The 22,233-nt window shown below is 38.2% G+C and overlaps 1 protein-coding gene across 1 annotated transcript in view; it reads left to right on the plus strand.

Annotated features, from left to right (window-relative positions):
* The window catches only part of ATM (ATM serine/threonine kinase), a gene marked incomplete at its 5' end in the record, with an annotated part of 50,111 nt that extends 28,141 nt beyond the window's left edge, over nucleotides 1-21,970 (plus strand). Inside the window, 18 exons of the mRNA XM_008942928.1 lie at nucleotides 40-274; nucleotides 2,108-2,275; nucleotides 7,472-7,591; nucleotides 8,587-8,804; nucleotides 9,546-9,753; nucleotides 10,512-10,625; nucleotides 11,010-11,168; nucleotides 12,282-12,420; nucleotides 12,789-12,871; nucleotides 14,192-14,332; nucleotides 15,319-15,435; nucleotides 16,785-16,934; nucleotides 17,558-17,723; nucleotides 19,415-19,501; nucleotides 19,580-19,694; nucleotides 20,770-20,833; nucleotides 21,513-21,649; nucleotides 21,790-21,970. Of these exons, the coding sequence (XP_008941176.1) occupies nucleotides 40-274; nucleotides 2,108-2,275; nucleotides 7,472-7,591; nucleotides 8,587-8,804; nucleotides 9,546-9,753; nucleotides 10,512-10,625; nucleotides 11,010-11,168; nucleotides 12,282-12,420; nucleotides 12,789-12,871; nucleotides 14,192-14,332; nucleotides 15,319-15,435; nucleotides 16,785-16,934; nucleotides 17,558-17,723; nucleotides 19,415-19,501; nucleotides 19,580-19,694; nucleotides 20,770-20,833; nucleotides 21,513-21,649; nucleotides 21,790-21,970 (2,602 nt within the window). The remainder of the gene's footprint in view (nucleotides 1-39; nucleotides 275-2,107; nucleotides 2,276-7,471; nucleotides 7,592-8,586; nucleotides 8,805-9,545; nucleotides 9,754-10,511; nucleotides 10,626-11,009; nucleotides 11,169-12,281; nucleotides 12,421-12,788; nucleotides 12,872-14,191; nucleotides 14,333-15,318; nucleotides 15,436-16,784; nucleotides 16,935-17,557; nucleotides 17,724-19,414; nucleotides 19,502-19,579; nucleotides 19,695-20,769; nucleotides 20,834-21,512; nucleotides 21,650-21,789) is intronic.
* Nucleotides 21,971-22,233: the final 263 nt, after the last annotated feature.

Consider the following 22,233-nt stretch of genomic DNA (forward strand, 5'->3'; position numbering starts at 1 on the left):
TGTGTTTGTTTTTTGGGGTTTTTTTTGTAACAATTGCAGATCTGTTACTACTCAACAACTGAATGATACTTACTTGAAGTGGCAGAGACAGTCCCAGCTTCTCAAGGACAGTGACTTCCGTTTCCAGGAGCCGATTATGGCTCTGCGCACTGTAGTTTTGGAGATTTTGCTTGAAAAGGAGAATGAAAATACCAAAAGAGAATGTATTAAAAACATCCTAACCAAACATCTAGTGGAGCTCTCTAGATTGGCAAGAACTGCTAAAAATACACAGGTATCAAATTCCAGGAAAGCTCAGTGATGAATACTTTTTTAGATTATAAAAGAACTTCATTTTTTAACAGTACTAAGGATTAACTGTATTCTAAGTTTATTCAACGGATCAAATACAGAGATTTAAACTATGTAAAACTTATTCATAAATTGTATCATCATTTATGGGCATATTTGCTGAATTTTGTTCATAACTGTAAGCTACTCTACGAGGTAGAGAATATAAAAATTAAGTTTTTAGGGAAGAATACCCTTATAGCTTTGTTACTTTACTTTGGTGCAATTTTATACATCCAGCTTTCACTTGCATCATATTTGTAGAGTTCCAGAGTAAAGCTGCAGAAAGAACCCACTGAATCTGTATATTTAGTATTGTCTTCAAAGTTTTATACCCTCAAAGCACCATTGCACTGCGGTAAATCTCTTTCAGTGATGACTTAGTGGGATTTCTAGTATCAGTGCTTTCTGCAGCTGCTACTGCATTTAAGGTTCAGAGTTAGCCGTGGCTTGTCTGACGTAGTACATTGGAGGAGTAAGTCAACAAGAATTTATAGAGCAACAACATTCTTCAAGAACCTCTGCAGAAAATAGTTCCACCTAAATATATAACCTGGAAAGATGTTTAACACTTCACATATGTGAAACTGTAGGGCACTTTGATTTCAGAAGGTTCTAAGTGTTTTTGTCACTAATGATGAAATCAGTAGAACAGCTGTCTTTTATAGATTTGCAAAATTTACTCAGTGTCTCCAGAATTTTTTGGGAAGATTACTTCTACAGAAATTTTTTATCTCATGCCTGCCCATCCACCAACACTGGTGGTGTTGAATGTCCTGTAAGAGCCTCAGAAGAGGTTATTTTTTTTCCACTTTGATTTTTAATTACGGAGGATTAAAATTGGGGCACCATATTTTGGATGTATTACAAGGTTCTGAAAGATTGAGCCAGTGGTGTTTCTGAAAACACTGCCTCTTCAGTGTTGTAGGTTATGTGCAAACATTCTTCTGGGCTGTATCAGGTTTTCAAACCATGGGTTGAGAACCTTTTCCTTTTAGGATACTAGTAGTTGGCAATGCCAACCGTCTGGATGTGGAAAAGTTTGAGGAAGCACTCTTTGCAGCTTACACCTTTTCTTCCTCTTTGGTGCCACTACCATCATTCAAGAGAAGGAAGAGTGTGCCATACAGAATCATCATGCTGACCACTAATTGAAGTAGCCACTTCTTACATTGTAATAGTTTACTTCACTTAAAAAAAACTTAAAAGTTTGATTGATTTGGTTATTCACTGGACAACTTGTTAAAATACACTTTAATCTTGGTCTCTGATGTTGTTCAAACAATAGTTTGCTCTTTGTACTTTCATAGTGATATCAGATTACTAAATAATGAGGATGTTACTTCGTCAGTAATACAAGTAACATGGGAGGAATACAAAATAATTAGTGTATGGCAGTGCCATTTTTCTTATTTTTCTGCGACTCTTTGAACATAATAATAATTACTAAGCTAAAGTAATATATTCACTATTTAAGTAGCTAGAGTTTGCAGAATTTCTATACTTTATAACTTCAAGTAATCAAAAAAGTTAAACATCGATACTTTATTTTGGAGCTTATGAAGTTTAATTCCATAGTCCATTGTTGCAAATCCAGATTTCTGGAAGTATATAGAAAAATAACTTCATCTGTTTGCATTCAATATATTCTTAGCACTGGATAGGAAGAATATGCTGCACTAGTAGAGCAAATAGAGACAGAGTTTAAAAGCAAAACTTGCTGCAAGATCACGTATTTCACTTAAAGAATTGTTTATAATGTTTTTTTCAATTTCAGCTTCCAGAAAGAGCTATGTTTCAGATCAAACAATACAATCCATCAGTTTATGAAGTTTCTGAATGGCAACTAGAAGAAGCTCAGGTTTTCTGGGCTAAAAAGGAAGAGAGTCTTGCACTGAATATTCTTAAAAGGATGATAAAAAAATTAGATGCAGATTTGTTTCAGGTATGTATTATATAATATATGAACTTATGGGAATTTAATTATTTAAGATCCTATTTCCATTTTCTGAATTCTTTGCTTGGAAGAAGATTAAAACGCAGTGTACAGTATTACTAAATCTGTCCTGTGCTCTCAAAATGTCTGTAAAAATCTGTATTAGCAAATCTTATCAGGGGTTTTCAAAGTGAGTCATTATGTTGCCTCCAGTGCTGCTACCACTGGGAAATATATAGCTTTTTAAAATCAGAGATTATTTCCCTTGATAAAAAATCAACCTGTTTTAAAGGAAATTGTAACATGGAGGTGTAGCATCTTGTTCTGTGCTAATAGTTAAGGAAACTAATGGCCAAGCAGGATTGCTTAGACATAGAATTACAGAATCGTTTAGGTGGGAAAGGACCTTTAAGATCATTCGGTCCAGCATTTAACCTAATACTGTCAAATCCACCACTAAACCATGTCCCTAAGTGCCACATCTACTTGTCTTTTAAATACATCTGGAGATGAGACTCAACTACTTCTCTGGGCAGCCTGTTCCAGTGCTTGACAACCATTTCTGTGAAGAAATTTTTTCTAATATCCAACCTAAAACTTCCCTGGAGCAACTTGAAGCCATATTCTCTTGTCCTATCACTTGCTACATGGGAGAAGAGACCGACCCCCACCTTGCTACAACCTCTTGTCAGTAGTTGTAGAGGGTGATAAGGTCTCTCCTGAGCCTCCTTTTCTCCATGCTAAACACTCCCAGTTACCTCAGCTGCTCCTCATAAGACTTGTGCACCATACCCTTCTCCAGCTTTGTTGCCCATCTTTGGGCACACTCTGACACCTCAATGTCTTTCTTGCAGTGAGGGGCCCAAAACTGAACCCAGTAGTTGAGGTGCAGCCTCACCAGGGAGAGGGGGACGATCACGTTCCTAGACCTGCTGGCCACACTATTTCATATATTTCATAGTATGTTTGGAATTCTAATAGCTTACATGTTTTTGTTAGAAGAAGAAGAATAAGGAAGATTTTTATCTGTGGTCCTTATTGTGTGAAAAAAGACTAATACAGGGAGACGCTAATAATACGTTTTATGCCAAAAATCATAACTCTATTGCAGGCATTTCCTGTAGGGAGTTTTTGTGCAAAAGGTGGGAATATGAGTTGAGGCTTCAATTTCAGTGGGACTGAAACTGTATCACAAACTGTACAGAAACTTGAGGCAAATTTTTGGCTGACAAACATTCACTACTGTACCGCAGACTTCTTTGTCCCTTGAACAAATCCATTATCATGGAGCACAGTAGATATGATTTGGGGTGCTTGTTCATGTCTTTTGAATCGTCCCCCATTTCCAAGCACACTCAGCTGTGAGTTTTATGTTGTACCTGTGAATATGGTATCGTGCCTCAAACAGGGGAATGTTTTCTCATCAGATTTTATGTTAGCAAGTGTTTCTGAATTTCAGTTACCTTTGATCATTTTGTAAGCTTTCTGAAAATGTATGTCATTGATGTGAAGCAAATCCTGTATTCCCATCTCCAGTTCAGAATGCAAGAACTGAGACAAAAATCCTTCTGTCTGATCTCAGTGATAGGCAATGTGGAGTTCCTGAGAAAAAGCGTAGAGAATCGTTGGGCTGTACAGCCAGTGTACTGCCCCAGGATGGTTTGTAGCTCAAGAAATGCCTGAACCAGAGGTAGTTTCTTTGCAGGTGATTCCCTCCAGTGGTTTTTATACCATAAATTTGTCCAATCACATTTTGTGTCTGTGTAAGCTTTTAATATCCAAGAAAACGCTGCAACAAGGAGTTTCACAGCTTAGTTCCTGCTGTTTTAAGAACCACTTCCTCTTGCCCATTTGACCATCTGTATTCATTTGATGTTAGTTTTGCTCTAACACTGAACACATTTCTTGTCTCCATTGTCCATAGTGAGGTAACATTTTATAGTCACATTTCCAAGCAGGAATAATTGTTTCATGCTCCATCCTTGTATACAAGAAGTCTTTTTCCCTCTCTCATGCATTATTTATTTATTTTTGCTGGTAATTGCATCAGGTTTTTTTCATTCCATTTATTGTCCTGTATTGTTTGGCTGCAGTTCTTCAGTCTGTCCTGGTCTTTATCACCTTGATTAACTTGGTATCATCACCAGATTGTGTTCATGGCTCGTTACCTTCTCAAGATTACTATCTTTTGAACAGCACAGATGACTGGATCCTTGGAGGCATTTAACTGGTGACATAATTCCATTGTAAAAAGTGGCCTGTTTTTCTGTTGCCTGTCGTAGTTCTTCATCTCTCCAAGAATCATGCATGTTCTTTCCTGGAACTTTGTTTCTTCAACAGCCTTTTGTAGAACTATGTCACATGAGTGTTGGCACTTGTTAGAGTAGGCTGAATCAGCTACATCATCCTTTGCTTGTTGAGTTCTGCAAGTTCAGTTGAGTTGGGAAATGAGATACATCTGAGGATGCTGAGAGAGTTGACTGACATCATGTCAAAGCCACTTCCATATTGTCTCTGAAACTTCATAGAAGTCAAGGGAAGTCCCGATGACTGGAAGAAGACAATGATACCCATCTATAAAAGGAATAGAAAGCAAGATCGGAAACTGCAAAGCAGTCAGACTCATTGCAGTCCCAGGGAAAATTACAGAACGGGTCGTTAGGGAAGCTGTTGCCATGGACAAGAAGGAAGAGGTGGCGGTTGGGAAAAGCCAGCAGAAATAAACTGTTGTGCTTGACCAGCCTGATTGTCTTCTGTGGTTAAACAGTTTGCACAGCAGACAGAAGACAAGCTGTGGATGTTGCCTACCTTGATTTTAGCAAGGAATTTGACACAATCTCCCACAGTATCCTTCCTGAAGATACAGACTGGGTAGATAAGATCACAAGATAAGTGGAGAACTGGCTGAACTGTTGAGCTCAAAGGGTGGTGGTTGTTGATTCAGGGCAGAAGTAGAGTTCCTTAGAGTTTGTTACTGGGTCTGGTACTATTTTTCTTACTGAGATCTGTATGACAGAACTGCATTTCCTCAGCAATTTTGCAGAAAACAGCAAACTGGAGAGATAGGTTGTCTGGAAGGAAGAGCCACGGATCACAGAGATCTCGGTAGGTTGGAAGATATGCCAATAGAAGTTGTAGGAGATAAGTGGGTAGTCCTTCCCCTGGGATAGAATCATCTCAAGCAGCATTACAGGGAGGGAGCTGAGTGGCTGGGGTGTACCTTTACCACAAAAGACCTGGAGGTCCCAGTGAACAGCAAACTAAAATGATTCAACAGTGTACCCTTGTAGCTATGTAGGTGAACCATGTCCTAGGCTGCATCACCAAGAGTCTAGCTAGCAGATGAAGAAGTATGAGTATTCTACTCTGTTTGGCACTCCTTAGCTCACACCTGAAATAATGTGTCTGGTTTTGGTCCACCATTCAAAACAAACACTGAAGAATTGGAGAGGGTTCAGCGGAGGGCCACCACCATGATTAGAGGGTTGGAGAACTTGGCAAAGGAATAGAAGTAGCAGGTACTGGGTGTTTTCAGCCTTAAGAAGTGAAGGCTTGGGGAGATCCAGTCACAGTTGTCGGGAAGGGGCTGCGGAGAGAAGAGACGCACTCCAGGGGGTCTGCCGTAAAATCCGTTTATTGCAAAGCTTTACAGCCTTTTCTAGCAGACAAGCGACAGCCCCCGAGCCCCATAGGTTCACAAGCCTGTTCACACGCCTAAGGCAAGCTACTGATTGGCAAAAGCCACTGTCCATGCACTCTGTCAGCCCTGGCATAGCTCAGAGTTGTTGTGAGAAAGTTTGCTGATGTTTCCATACTTGTCCGGGTGAACAGCCAACAGAATCCACTACCTAAAAACATCTGCTATTTTTTTACTTTTGTGAGTCCCCTCCGCCTTACAAGCCAAACCTCAGCCACGCTGATTGTCCAAACTTAGCAAAATACATCACCCCGCTTTACAAGTCACGATTCCACACACAGTCTTCTAATACCTGAAATGTAGTTATAGTGAAGGTGGAGGTAACTTTGTTCACAGAGATGCACAGTGAAAGGGCAGGAGGCAATGGCACAAGTTGTTTAAAGGAGAATGCCATCTGGGTACAGGAAGACAATTCTTTGCCACTAAACACTGTGAACAGTTTTCCCAAAGAATTGATGGAATCTCCCTTGCTGAAAATGAATAATCAGCACTCAGTTCAGGAGAGTCCTTGGAAAACTTAATGTAAAGCCCTGCTTTTAACAGAGGCTTGGGTCTGATGGTCTCCAGAGGTTCCTTCCAGCCTTGACTTTTCTGTCATTCTGTGGTGTCCTTTTACAAAAGCTGTTCTGGCTTTTCTCTATATTAGTGCATCTGTTCTCTTTGTGGATTTTTTTTTTTCTCTTTTGCTAATTTGTCCACTTCTGGTAAGAGTCTTACAGATCTGTGTTTCCCTGGAACTTGACCTATTGATGTCACATCTGCTACCTGCAGATACACCACCTCATATATTAAGGCAGTTATAAGCAAAAACTTTTATACCTCTTCTAGTAGATTATTTATTTCATCTGTGTATTGCTGTAGACCTTTTGGGAAAAATAAATTCTGACAGCTCATCATAGCTTTTTTTTTGAGTATTTTTGGAAGGTAATAAACATTTGCTTTGGATCCATATACATTATTAGGGAATATCACACTTCAAAGATGCAGAATTTGGGCCAAGTTTTCCATACATATCAGGGCAAAATCAAGACACTCTTCCTCTCTTTGAATTCTCATGATTGCTCCATGAATCAATTGATGAGGGCCTCCAGAAATTTAGTCCTCCTCTCACCTTCCAGTGTTACATTTACCCTGTCCACATAAGAAGGTTTTATGTTTTGGAGGGCTGTGATGTCCTTCAGCATTTCACACTCAGTGTTGCCATCCTGGTGAGATGTTCTATAATGTGTACCCTATACTAAAAGTATTTTGTAAAGTTTTCCTACTGTACAGTTAAAGCTAATATAGTCTAATATAGAATGTGAGTGTGATTTAAGGTTATTGACAGCTGCAGATGATGGTGATTCTGAAGATATATTGCCTGTAATAGGCCCAAGTGTTTGAAGTATATTCTGAGTTTAAAAGCTTTATAAAAGCTTTTTTTATATAAAAACCTCATATATAAAAGCTATTTTTGTTTGATGCCTCCCTCTTTTTTTTTTTCTTTCTCCAAACTTGCTTTCTCAAAGGTTGAGAAAGATCCTCATCTGAAATTGATGTACACAGAGTGCCTGAGGCTATGTGGAACCTGGTTAGCAGAAACATGCTTGGAAAACCCTACAGTCATCATGCAGAAGTACTTGGAAAAGGTGCATTCCATCTTTGAAATGTGCAGTCATTGAGATAATGTTGGACTAAAATACAGTGTTCAAAAGTCAAGTAAATTTTTCAATGCAGCCTTTGTTTTTCTGGGTTAAAAATAGTTTCTTACAAAAACATTATATTGCACTAGTCTTGTATAACACTGTTAATTTTACAAACTATTTAGAGTATGGCTTAATAGAATTCACAGTGAAACTTCTGTGTAATATTGTGCAGTTGCCCTTTCTTGTTCTACTCCATCCCCACCCTTTCTTTCTCAGGACAAATCATTCACTTACCATGTTTTCAGTATGGGCATTGTATTTGTAACATTCCCTTTACATTTTTGCTAGAAAGTCTTATTCTAGTGTTTCAAAGTACTGCAAATTTTTAAAAAACTCTTTAGTCAGTAATAGAAACAATTTTGTTAGTAGCTGTCCTCTCTGCATTTCTTTATTTCATTCCAAGTTGTGAAACTTTACATAGCTGCTTTTCTGTTACTCTATGCATGCCTTCTTCACATGGATGATTTAAATCCATGACTTTGACATATAATTCCTTTTCTTTTTGGTACTTTTTGGACTGTCTTCTATTTTTTTCTCACCGTCTTATGATATAAGGCTGTAAAATTTCATGCCTAGTTACTTTGAAAGATAGATAGCTGTAGGAGACTCCTGTGTGGTTATTAAAGCTATTTCATACAGGATAACATTTTTGACTATTTGAACTGAAACACTCTTCAAGAACTGAATTCACTTATGAGGAATATATTGAGCCTGATAGCTTTTATTTTATATGCATATATGTTCCATCGTAGGCAATATTAAATAACCTGTTTGAGCAGGTGATCCTGCTGGAGCAGGGTGGTTGGACAAGATGACCTCCAAAGGTCCCTTCCAACCTCAAGCATTCTGTTTTTCTGTGATAATGGAGTTTAATTGAGTACTATGCAGCACTATTAATCTGATTATCAGCCTTATAATTATTGTAACTTCCCTTTTAGGCTGTGGAAATAGCTGCAAGCCACAGTGGAGACAGCAGTGATGAGCTGAAGAAAGGAAAGATGAAGGCTTTCCTGTCTTTGGCTCGTTTCTCAGATAATCAGTACCAGAGAATTGAGAATTACATGAAATCCTCAGAGTTTGAAAATAAACAGGCATTACTGAAGAAGGCCAAGGAGGAGGTCGGCCTCCTCAGGGAGCGTAAAGTCCAGACAAATAGGTGAGCATTCAAATGGAGAGGTGGTTACTGTGGAGCTAGCAAAGGCTCCATCTTAACTCATTTTCTGGGCAAGTGGTGCAGCATGGGTCACATCTCTGCAGCTGCAGTTTTCCTTCTCCACAAAACAGTGGCCAAATCTGTAGTACTTGTGAATAGTTTCTGACTGTGCTTGAAGATGCTCCAGTAGAGTGCTAGGCAGCATGGACCAAAACTAAGCCAAAGAGTGTGAGGACAGGTAAACAGTACAGGTGATTATGGAATTAACATGCATCCATTGCACCTTTTCAGTTCGTTTGACAGAGAAAATGTGACTGAGATTGAGATTTTTCTTCATTACACATTTGGTGAAATAGTAGAATTTATCTTAATGCAGCATTCTATAAAGATTTTGTAAGAGCAATTCCAAGTGAGTGGAAAAGATTGAACTTCAGCTCCTGGAAACTGAAGTCTTCACACAAATGATCTGGACTAGATACTCACATTTACAGCTACACTGAGGTCAAGTAATTAAAAAGAAAAAAAGTGTCTGCAAATTTACCTACTTAGAGTGGTGGGTCTGCACGGACATCCACCAAGCAAATAGCTCCCACAGCTTAGTTTCTCAGTTGTTTGTTTCACTGTATTTGCACATACAAGAAAGTTTAAACAGGTTTAATTAGTAAGCAAGAGAGCTAGGGACAGCCTTGCTGTAAGTCCATTAAGAAATAATATGTTGATTAAAAATAATGTCTGTTCTCATAGATATACAGTGAAGGTCCAGAGAGAACTTGAGCTGGATGAATGTGCCATACATGCCCTAACTGAGGATCGTAAACGTTTCTTGTGTAAAGCAGTGGAGAATTATATCAGCTGTTTACTAAGTGGAGAAGAACATGACATGTGGATCTTCCGACTCTGTTCCCTATGGCTTGAAAATTCTGGGGTTGATAGAGTCAATGAAATGATGAAGGTATATGTCTGCTGTTGCTTTTCCTTATGCTTTGACATGAAATTATCCATCTTTCTTCTTCTCCTGTATTTCTGGAAGATGAATTCTGGTGCTGTGCAGTATGTTTTCCTATGCATCTCCTTAGCGTCTTCCTCAAAACTTGCTTTTTTCAGTCATCATTGCTCATCAGTTGGTTTTTCATCAGTAAGTGTTGTATGTAATTCTCAATATATTTTGATTTGATTTAATTTAATTTAGCATTTTAATTTGTCGAGTCTGGATGATTAAGCATCTTTTATGAGCTTTCACTCTTAGCACCTTGTTCTCTACGCACCTTGGATACTAGTTTATATAAAAGTGTGTATACTTTTAGGTGACAGGATATGTCTTTAGGTTGGCTGTATAACATGGTAGCCAGGGAACAGCAAAGTTCTCATTCTGAAGCTGGTTCTGTCATTTTTAGAATTGTGCAGGAAGTCTGTTAATTCTTACCTCCTGTATGATATGTTTGTAACAGAGATCTGTACAATTTAATTCTTTGCTTTGTGTGGTAATTAAACTTGAAAAGTAGAAAGTGTTCCTTTACTCCTATTTTAAACACACAGTTGTTTCTTACCTTAAAGCAGACTGTAATTTTTTTTCAATTGGGATTGTCTGTTGCTACAAAGAATCTAGAAATTATTTGTGAGTCAATATATCTAATCTCTGCTCTAATAGAGTATAATTTTTTTTTTTTTGGTGTTTAGAACAGCTTTCTGACCACATTTTCTCTACTACAGAAAAATGCAGAGAAAATCCCTTCATACAAGTTTTTGCCTCTCATGTACCAGCTGGCTGCTCGGATGGGAACCAAGATGATGAGTGGCTTAGGATTTCATGGAGTTCTGAATAATGTAATTTGTCCTTTTTGTGTCTAAAGACACCTTGATTTGCTTAGTAGTGCATGCTTCTGCAGTTAGAGCTAAATGAGTTATGTAGGTGATTAAGGTGTATTAAAAATAGGTGATGCAAAATCCATATAGTGTAGGGAGGGGGGAGAGGATTTGGGACTTTTTTCATTGCTACTTAATTTATTTTCTTGACAATTCTTTCAGAATACTCTCATGCAGATATAGGAATATGCTTTGAATGTATTTTAGCTGTGTAAATACACAAGTAGTACATTTGTTTCTTACTAGGAACCTTAGAAGGTCAAAAGAATTAATAATGTTAATTAAGTAATTTTTTTTCATCTGTACAGTTTTCAGTAAAAGGGATCTTTTTGTTTTTCTTGACAGCTAATGTCTAGAATTTCTCTGGATCATCCACACCATACTTTGTTTATAATATTTGCTTTGGCAAATGCTAACAAAGATGAACTCCTCACAAAACCAGATGCAATAAGAAGAACTAAGTTAATTAAAAATGCACCGAAAGAAATCTCCCAGCTTGATGTGGTGACTACAAAAACTTCTGTTCTCTAATTATATTCAGTTCTTTCATTGTGATAAAAAATTGAGGAAAACAAACAATATGTCAAGGGGTACTTTAGTATAGACCTCATTGGCTGACTTTTTTTAAGAAAGAAAGTATTTTTAATAATAAACACCCTCCTTTTGTGCATGCATTGGTAATTATTAGTGAAATAAGTAATTATGGGGTTGAACAAAACCTGATTAACATTTCTTGCAACAAATAGCCCCAATTATTGCAAAGAATTTTGTGATAAATGTCCTTGATGTGTGATTCTGTAAAAGGCATTTTAGATGCAACAAAGACTTCAGTGGATTTATTGTTAAAACTACATACTGAATTGAGTATTTTTTCTGCTTTGGGTGGTAACACCTATTCCACCTAAGTATTTAGCCTCATGCAGTAAAGCCATGATGATGAGTAATACAGACCTGTGGCTTCATGTTAATGTTGTTACTGCTTAATTTTTGTTGCAACCTATCTTTGGAATCATCTCATATCTAGATTAATGCCCCTTCTGTCCCCCATCCATATAGGCCTGGCATGGTTATTTGTCATTACTCTTTTACCCCACACACTAATACAGTTTTTTAACCACATTTTTATGTACCTTTTTTTGTGTTTCTCTCACATTTGTAGTTCTTCTGTTGTCCCACCTGTAGTTGAGTTTAGCATAATCATACTCCTAAATCCCTCAGAGTTAGAAGGGATGCGTGGTCAGATTTTTGCCTTTTGCCTACAGGCTTTATCTTCCGTGAGGAAGAAATAACAGTAGCAAGAAGATGGTGAAAGAACATCCATAAGTGCCTATCCCTTTTTTTGAAGAATTTTTGCTTTTTTTTTGCACTTTGCCTGGACAGATTTGCTCCCTCTCTATCCCCTGTAATATTTTACTTCATTCATTATCTCAGATTAGACAGCATAGAATTCCATTGAAATTCTTTCTGTTCATATCACAAAGGACTGTCCGTTATTGCATTTTCCTATGTTGGATATATCTCAATTGTACTTATTTGACTGCACGTTATGATGTATCTTTAATCTTACAAGAAGGAGTTTGCAAGTTCTGATATTTGTATTCCTTTGAGGTTCTTTAGGACAGAATGGAGGCTGCAAGGAATATAATCAATACTGTAAGAAGGAGGAGAGCTCGTATGGTTAGAGACGTTGAAGCACTCTGTGATGCCTACATCACGTTAGCAAATGTAGATGCTACTCCATGGAAATCTCAAAGAAGTGAGTCTTGGAAAAATGGTTTTTGTTTTTAATAGTGAGGATATATTTTATTTTGTTGAATTTAAAAATGTATTTCTAAATATGGATATTTAGCTAAAGGAGATACGATGCTAGCACAATTTCCCATTTTTAATAAATGTAGAACTTAATCTGGATTAAAAGTTGTCATAATTGCTTGTATGGTAAGGTTCAGACTTGTTGAGTATCGAACTCCAGAAAACTTCAGTTGTCCTGTGGTCATCTTCATCAGCTGAACAGAAGTATGCAGTAAGGTTTTGGGACCCAAATGCAGTGTAAGCTCTTTTTTATGAACTTTAGTGTATGTTCAGAGTTCTGAATTTAGAAATATGGTTTCCTTTTAATTACAGAAGGAATAAGTATTCCAGCTGACCAGCCAATTACTAAACTGAAGAACCTAGAGGATGTTGTTGTTCCTACCATGGAAATTAAGGTGACTGAAGTTGAACTAAATATACACTATAATATCAAATTGTAGAATCATTTTCAAATTTTCATAATGGCAGTCAGGGTATATATCTCTTCATCAGATTCCTATGTTCTTTACAGGTCAGACTACAAGGGGTAATTCCCTGTCAGGTGGGAGAGGCAGGGTGAGATGGTTTCCTTAGGCTTTAGAAGACCTTGACCCCAGGTCTTGTATTTGCTCAGTAGAGGCTTGTTGTGGCTTATTGTGTGAAGATGCCTTTGCCACTCCCACTGTTAGACTGACTAGTCTGTCATTATCAAAAGGGATGATGAGCTGCTTAAATCACAGAGGGAATTTGGAAAACTGAAGCTCCTGTTCTGTAGGTGCTAGCTCAGAGTTTCAGGGAGGCACTTTATGTCCAGAAAGGTGTGAGATTAATGGATGTGCCTCTTCTGCTGTCCTAAATGGCCAGTTTCTGTGTTTTTACTGTTCAGTAACAGTAAGCGATCCATTCCCCTTAGTGTAAGTGGTTGGTTGGATGGGTGCCAAGGCATTCATCCATAGATGCCACATGCTCTGCCTAGAAAAATAAGCAGGTTCGAGAGCATAAAGTTGATTTTGGACTAGCCACCTACAGTTTAAATGTTACAAAGCCAAACTTGGCTGTGTTGATGTCCCTCAGGCTATGTCTAGAAAGCTAAAGAAAACAAGCTAAAGGACTGGGTTTTGCTGTTTGACATCAGAGGCCAGAAATTGCCCCCTGTGCTGAACAGCATTTGTTGGTAGGGCTTTTGTTGGCCCTAGGTGTTGCTCCTTTGTACAAATCCCTTGTCCTTTTTTTTTGCCTTTCATCTCCAGTACACACTCTCTGAAGTAGTTGGAGGTCTGTAACTTAAAGAGCTGGAGCAAAACTTCCTCACAGCTGAGTAGAGTTGATTTGTGGCATGAGGAGATTGAGGATGGCTGAAGATACAGATCCTGCAGATTGCAGCAGTTTTACAATTGCAGATTGGGTCCATTTGCAGCCTAACATCTCCCAGCTGTATATGAACATTTTCTTGGGAGAATGCTGGTTGGGATGGGCCAAAACTGTGTCAGAACTTGTCTAGTGGAGTTCTGCAGCACCACGTCCCCTCTACCAATGAGGTGAACAAGGAGGAATCAAGCTCACTCCTTTGTTCAGCGTATTTTGTAGCCTTTGTGAGGATTATCCTTGTAGATGATGGAATACTCATATTGATATTTAGCATACAGACTGCTAACAAGGTTTGCAAACAACTCACTACCACTTTCTTTGAGTGAAATAGAGGTAATGCTTACATTAGTTTTACATTATGATTTCAGGTGGATCCCACAGGACGATATGAAAATTTGGTGACAATAAGGTCTTTTAAGCCAGAATTTCGCTTAGCAGGAGGCCTAAATCTGCCTAAAATAATAGATTGTGTAGGATCGGATGGTAAAGAAAGGAGGCAGCTGGTTAAGGTAAGTTCTGTCAGTTTGAACAACGTCTCAAGAGACTTGGTGTGTTGCAATTTAACCTCTCTTCTAAGTTTTCTCATGTATCACCTCTGTACAGTGAGCAGACTTCACAGTTCAGTGTTAGTTTTCACAGTTCAGGAACACTTTAATAAAGGCAATTACAAAATAATAATAACTCTTATAAACATAATATAATATAAACTGTAATAGAATACTAAGTAATAATATTAAATGTTTTTGTAATTATTTTTCAGCAATGCATGTAATGTACAGTAGCTTACCTGCCAGCTACCAGACCTGCGACTCCTGTGGTCATGTCTCAACTAGTGACCTGGAGCGTACAGCAAATAAAAGCCATCAGCACTTGGTGTTAAATACCCCTTTTTTTCTTTCTTCCCTATATGAAAAGAATTACAATTCAGAAACAATCAAAAACATGAACACAGAAACAAAAGTCTTTAAAAATTCTGTTTCTCTTTCAACTCAGCTGATTGAATTTTGTCTGCCTTTGTAAATATTCAGCAGCTGCTGGGAGAATTCTGTTTTGCTGGTAATTGTGGGGTAGTTTTGGAAGTTTTAAAGAGAAGCACGAATCACTAGGTCTGCACCCAATAATCAGAACTGCAGTGCCAGCTGATGCTGCTTCAGCTGTCTGCTGGATTGCTGGATATAGTGAATGAAGCACCTGCTTTTTGAAAGGGTACCATGAGGCATACAGGTTGATTGAAACCTTAACCAAATAACATTTGTCAAAAACAAAGAAGAAAAAGGTGATGATTTAAGTTAATGATGGCTCTACTTAAGGAACTGAGCACTATTACAAAACCAAATACAGAGAAAAACTAACTGTTAATTACATTCTATTACAGGTGATTCCTGTGGGAAAATAATTTGTGTTTAGTGGAATTTTTTTAAATAACTTCCTGATTTAAAAACAAGACCTTCTGTGCTGCTGTGTTCTTGAATGGCTTTTTCTGTTTCTGCTGAAGGGGCGTGATGACCTGAGACAAGATGCTGTTATGCAGCAGGTTTTCCAGATGTGCAATACATTGCTCCACCAAAACACTGAAACACGAAAGAGAAAATTAACTATCCGAAGATACAAGGTAACCCTGAACAGCTGCTGCAGCAGAGGAATGAATGCTACCCCTTCTCCTCCTCCCAACCCAATGGCAACACAGAAGTGTGTTTATTTATGTGTTATTAAAATAGTCACCGCTCCTTCTGGTATGGAATAAAAAATTAATACAATTTAATTATTATGGTTACAACAATTATTACATTTTTTTTCCAAATCCTTAAAAGAAAATCCTGATCCCAAATATGTATTTAAATACTCTTCAAAATTTTCTTTATGTGAACTTACAATTGAAAATTGCAGTGTGCTTGCATTGTAAGTTGCCAGTCATTAAACTTGAACATACAAGTTTATGAATTCTTAATAATTTTACTCTTGCAATATTCTTTAATTAAGTAATTAATTTTAGTCTTACAATATTCTTTACAGCTGAATCCAGAAGTCCTATCTAGGGTCTGTTCATGCAGAAGAATTTGAGTTGTAGAGCTGTTGCTATTGGAAGTAGGAATACAACAATAAATTCTTTGGCAAGTGTAGAAAATGTATTTGAACAGGAACTTTCCCCTCCTCCTTCCTTTCTATGTGCTTGAGTTTATGATAATAGCTGTGAAGGTGACCTCTGAATAAGTACTCTCTAAAGTGCTTGTCTTTGACAGATGAGAAATGTGCACTCCAGAGTCTCAGAAGGAGCTTATCTGAATTGCTAGCAGTTTTAGGAATTCACAGGTGGAGTTAGTCACATTTTTTGATTAATTTTTAAATGAAGATTCAGGTTTTTATGTGTGTAAAAATGAATAAAAGCTGGAAAAAAAGAGAATGGCAGTTGTGTTATGAGATAAAGAGACTTTCATAAGAAAGGAAAATTGGAGGCAACAGGCCGTAACAATTCTTTGGACAGGAGATGGTTCATTCTGGCCAGTTGTGTGTGCCACAGCAACTACAGCCAGTTAGGAGGCAAGCAGCTGAGACAAGCCTGGGATGTTCACACAGCTGCCAGCGTGTGTCTGTTCCAGACTTTTTTGAGGTGTATTTACCCAGCGCTTGTATAGTGTCCTGTTCAGGCACAGGAAGCTGTTGGTGGTCATGGGGCACCCAGAATACCAACACACATGTGCAGATTGAGGAGTACTATTAAGTAGTACTGAAGTATGCATTGGAATGTTCTCTGGGCTAGGCAAACAATTGCAAGTATTTCATAGAAAAACCTTGAGCGTGTTTTATATACGTATACATGCATATTTAAAACTTCTGTTGTGGTCAGCTGCACAGTTTGGTCTGTTGTCTTTTTAAACAAATATGCCCCCATGCTCTGCAGCAGGCATTTTCATAGTTGTGTGTATAACCCTCCTCCAGGCAGCAGTGGTTTTGTTTTTTCAGGTGGTTCCCCTTTCTCAGAGGAGTGGTGTTCTCGAGTGGTGCTCAGGAACAACTCCCATTGGGGAGTTCCTTGTGAACGCTGAAGAGGGAGCTCACAAGAGATACAGGCCAAAAGATTACTCCTGTTATCAGTGTCAGAAAATGATGATGGTGAGTGAAAATAACTAAAAAAAAAAATAAAAATAAATAGCTGGCTCATATTCTTTACTGGAGAGGTGGAATTTATGGAGAATTATATACTATACTTTTAGTGTATAATAATGAATATGACCCATGGCATGGAATTAATGGATCTTCAGACTTTTAGTTTAGCTTAGTTCCACAAACGCCCGCACCACACCTTTAGAAAATTGCAGACAGGTTTATCTGGTACTTTATGTAGCCATGATTGTGCAAGATATTATTTCCTTTCAATTTTATGTAGTATTTACAGGGTAGAAGTATATTTAATTTTGCCTTTGTGCAGCTTTTGCATGTGAATGAGCAAGAATTACTTTCTCTCAGTGATCTGAAGCCATGAGATAAGCTAAGGTACCAGAATAGAGTGCAAGGGGAAGTACAGTCCATGACTTGTGTATGAAAATAGAATTAGTTAGTGAAACAGATACGTGCATTAATGATTGCTGTAAATAAGATTGTAGCTCAGAGAGAGAAAGAACAGCACTTGATGGAGGGGAGGGGGTAGAAAGGAGTAATGTGTTTCTCTCAGAGGAAGAGGTCATTTCCTTCCAGAGCAGTCTGTCATGGGAAAAACTTTTCTTATGTCTTTAAAGGATGCACAAAAGAAACATTCTGAAGAGAAATACAACATCTTCATGAAAGTCTGCGAGAATTTTCAGCCTGTGTTTCGTTATTTCTGCATGGAAAAGTTCCTGGATCCAGCTGTGTGGTTTGAAAAACGCCTGGCGTACACCCGCAGTGTGGCGACATCCTCTATAGGTGTTGCACTGCATTAGTAACACTGCCTTTTTAGATCATGAAACCAAAGAGCTCATACCATTTCAGAGTTAATGACTATTCTGCCTTTGTCATGTGTCAGAAAAGGGGAAGCAGGGTGCAAAAAATGGCAGCAAGAATCATAGAATGGTTTGGTTTGGAAGGGACCTTAAAGATCATCTGGTTCCAACCCTCCTACCACGGGCAGGGACACCTCTCACCAGCCTGGCTTGCTCAAAGTCCCATCCAGCCTGGTCTTTTAATACGTCCAGTGATGAAGCATCTACAGCTTCCCTGGGCAGCCTGTTCCAATGTCTTTTCACCCTCACAGTGGAGAACTTCTTCCTTACTTCTCATATAAATGTACCCTCTTCCAATTTGAAACTCTTGTCCTGTAAAGCCCTTGTGTAAAGTCCCTCCCCAGCTTTCTTGTAGGCCCCCTTTACATACCGGAAGGCTGCAATAAGGTCTCCCTGGAGCCTTCTCTTCTTGGACACCAGCATTATTTTTGTAGTAAGGATTTCCAGTTCATTCCCCTCCTGCCCCTTTCTGCAGTAGAAAGACAGAAGGAAATTCTTTGTCTCTTTGTTTCATAAAGTGGTTTGTATTTTTAAATTCTGGTAGGTTTTTTTAAGTTTCTATCAGACTAATTCTGTTACTTTGATTTAACATTTATTAATTTCCTCTGTAGCCTCAAATGTTTTAACTGTGATGAAAAGCCTAATGTTTTACTTTACACTGGCATCATTAGCCGTGGCTGAAATGTTTTTTTCAGCTCTGGCATTTTTCCTTTTATTTTTTTGCCTTAATAAGGAAATATATGTACTTGGATTGTGGATTTCCTTCAGATGACTCAATTTTGTATTGAGTCTCTTGAAAACATTTGATAGTAAATTGTAAATTTGCTATAGTAAATGGCCATAGATCCTATTTTAGATGGTAGCATGTTGTTTATACACCCCCCCCCCTTTTTTTTTCTGGAAAAAGAAGAAAAAAGTTTAGCAGAATTCAGATGAAATATTTTTGTAGGAAATATGATTGCTGTCCATATCCATGACCTAATAGAAAAACATCAACAGGTGTAAATTGCAGGAAGGGAAATTTAGTTTGGAGGTCTTTAAAGACAGTGAGGTGCTGAAATAGGCTGACATGAAAGTGCCTGTGATTTTGTACCACTGGAGAGTTTTGTAACTGGCTTGGTCAAGACTCACTTGGGTACTATATAGTTACACTTGTGCTGCCCCAACTGAATTATGGGCTAAGTTATGTCCAGTCCTGTTCTCTGGGTTACAGGATACAGTGAGTTAAAAGGTTTTCTTAAAAATCATCATAATAATAAACTCTGATTTTATTGGGTACTTGCTTTTTATCTTCTTTTTTCTTTTTGAAAGCTGTGACATTGTTTAACCTAGCTACAGAGAGAAATGGACAAGAAGTCTGTGGAGTAGATAAAACAATACACATCTGTATGAGAATAACCTTTGTGGAATCTCGTTCAGTTAACCTTCTATTTTTGGATTTGTGGAATAGCATTTCCTCTTTACTGGGGTTATATGTGTACGTGGGGGACAAAATATTCTTACTTTGAATTTGTTTGCGTGTGTTACACTGATTCTAATAATCTTCTCTTTGTTAAATTTCCCCTGGGTTTTATGGCACATAAATATGTTTTCAGCACTTACCTTTTGTTTTAGTTGGCTACATTCTTGGACTTGGAGACAGACATGTTCAGAATATCTTGATAGACGAGCAAACGGCAGAGCTAGTGCATATAGATCTGGGTAAGTGGGACAGGCAAGAAAACCTTAATTTTTCTTCATGTTAACATCTTTTAAAATGTTTCTTATCCTTTCATTTAGGCGTTGCTTTTGAGCAAGGTAAAATCCTTCCCACACCAGAGACTGTCCCATTTAGACTAACCAGGGACATTGTGGATGGAATGGGTATTAGTGGCGTGGAAGGAGTCTTCAGGAGGTAAGTGCTCCTGTATTGCACAGGGGTAAGGAAGCAGCAGGACACTTTCAGCAGTAGGATTGTTACACATTAAATAGTTATGATGCTTGAGAGGAGACTGATTTCTGCTGATAATATCCCATTTTATGATGTTCATGGACATAGTACTGGTAACCCCCAAATTTCACATCTTTAAAAAAGTACATGGTGTTGCAATGAACATTAGTAAGTAGTTCCTAGTATACCATTTTCCTGTGAAGGAACAATCACTGCCATTTCTGTTCTAAACATGATGCTGTCAAATTTAGTTTTCATGTTACTTCTGAAACTTTAGTCCCATGATACAGGGAAACATTCATTGTTTGGCTCCAGCTGAAGTAAATACAGGATAAAGGGCATTGGTGCAGATACTGTTTCTGCCTCACCCAGACTGACTTGTGATTATCAGTATAGGTATAAGTGCATAAACAAGTTATCTTGGGACTGGGTGTGAATGTGGCCAGGTAACTTTATGTTCCTATCCTGAATCAGGCAGGAGGCCTAAGCCCTCTCTCACTGGAAAGCCTGTCCCATAAGGAAAGCTTTGTATTCCTTCCTTTCTTAGGTGTGAATGTAGATGACCTCTTTGGCATTTAAATTCATTGGAGAAATTTCAGAAACAGCTTATTGTCTCTGGCTGCTGGATCTGTTCATTCATGTAAAGCAACCCTACCAAGATTCTCTGACTTGTTGCTGAGCACCTCTGGCACATGTTTTTATCCAGCCAAGCAGTTCTCCCATTGTGGCATAACTCACTGATCATTGTTAAGCCAGTGGTTTCTTCCATGTGTAGAAACATCTCAGGCAGTGAGACAGCTGATCTCTTTCCCATAGGGAATGTAGTCAGTGAACTACCCGGTCATCGTCTGGTCTTACATTTCTAAATTTTTCGTCTTTTTTTCTTTTTTTTTTTTCCCCAAAATGGAAACATCAGAGAGGTTACTCATTTTTTAGAAGTTAACCTTTAAGAAGGGTGCAAATGCCCATTATTTAAATGATGAAAATACTGTTCCATTTTACTGAAAAGAACCTAAAAATACAGTACAATGTTTTCTAGATGCTGTGAGAAAACAATGGCTGTTATGAGAAATTCTCAGGAAGCTTTGCTGACTATTGTAGAGGTAAGCATTTTTTCATTCTTTCTGATAGTAACCTACCAGAGTATCTTCAGTTTCTTGTCTTCTTGTCTGCATTGCTATACCAAATATTTCTGTCTGGGTTTTTTGTTGAATGTGAATGTAGTAGTTAGTGTTGGCCAGATTTGTTAATTGATGTAATCTTCCATAAAATCAAGACCACTTTGCATTTTATATGGGAGCTATTCATTCCAGGCGTATGTGATTTTTTCCTTTTCAGTATTTAAACACTTCTCACCATAGTGCAACATTCTGAGCATGAATAGTGCTGATTGAATTAAATCCTCTTTGCCTAAGTCATAAAGAAGAGAATTAAAATAATTTTTAAAAGCAGCTTATACTATGCATTAAAAACTAATAATGATACTTAATGCCCAGCAGTGTATTAAAACGGAACCTCTTCCTTGCTGAGATGGGACTGAGTAGCAAAACTGAGTCAAGTATGGACAGTGAAAATACCTGCAAATGATCAACTGTGGGTTTATTGTTGGATTGTCTACTAAGCAATTTAGCCCAATTCTCTTGGATTAAAAAAAAAAGAAAAAACCCAACCTCCGAATACTGTGGTTAGCATGAGCATTACCAACTGCATGGTTTTTTTTCCTGATAGGGCACTGAACTAGCTGTAATTAACAATTTAAATAGAAATTTGTTTACTGTGTAGGTGCTGCTCTATGATCCTCTTTTCGACTGGACCATGAACCCCTTGAAAGCTCTGTATTTGCAGCAGAGACCAGAGGATGAGGCTGACATGAGCTCTGCACTTGGTACTGACCCACAAGAATGTAAAAGAAAAGCCAGGTACAAGATTTTTTTTCTCACTGCCTTCCTACTGCACTGTTGCCTTGTTTTTGTGGTTTTCCGGCTGAATGTTGCTCACGTTGCGTTGTTCAGGATCTGTCTCTAGAGCACTTGTTCTTCTGCTTGTGTTCCAGCAGCAGCGATGACCAGAGCTTTAACAAAGTGGCTGAGCGTGTTCTGATGAGGCTTCAGGAGAAGCTGAAGGGAGTTGAGGAGGGGACGGTGCTCAGCGTGGGAGGGCAGGTGAACCTCCTCATACAGCAGGCCATGGACCCTAAAAATCTGAGCCGACTCTTTCCTGGATGGAAACCCTGGGTGTGACTTGAAAGGATGCAGCACGTTTCTAGAAGAGACCTGTTTTTGTGCAGCAAGTGTCTTAACATTTCACATTGGTATTTCACAGTTAATATTTGTATCAGGAACAACCATGAAGGCTTACATGTGTTAGTATTTGGTGGATGTTTTGGTTTGCTTTATTTTCAGTAACCTTTTACCAAGAAAACATTTTTTTGTCCACTCTTGTTCACCACACAGCATAAGACACCAACAGTGCTTTGATGTCCCTTGTGACCTTCATGGACTTT

This window comes from Merops nubicus, unplaced genomic scaffold, assembly GCF_000691845.1.
Source record: "Merops nubicus isolate BGI_N331 unplaced genomic scaffold, ASM69184v1 scaffold4946, whole genome shotgun sequence".
Lineage (NCBI taxonomy): Eukaryota > Metazoa > Chordata > Aves > Coraciiformes > Meropidae > Merops > Merops nubicus.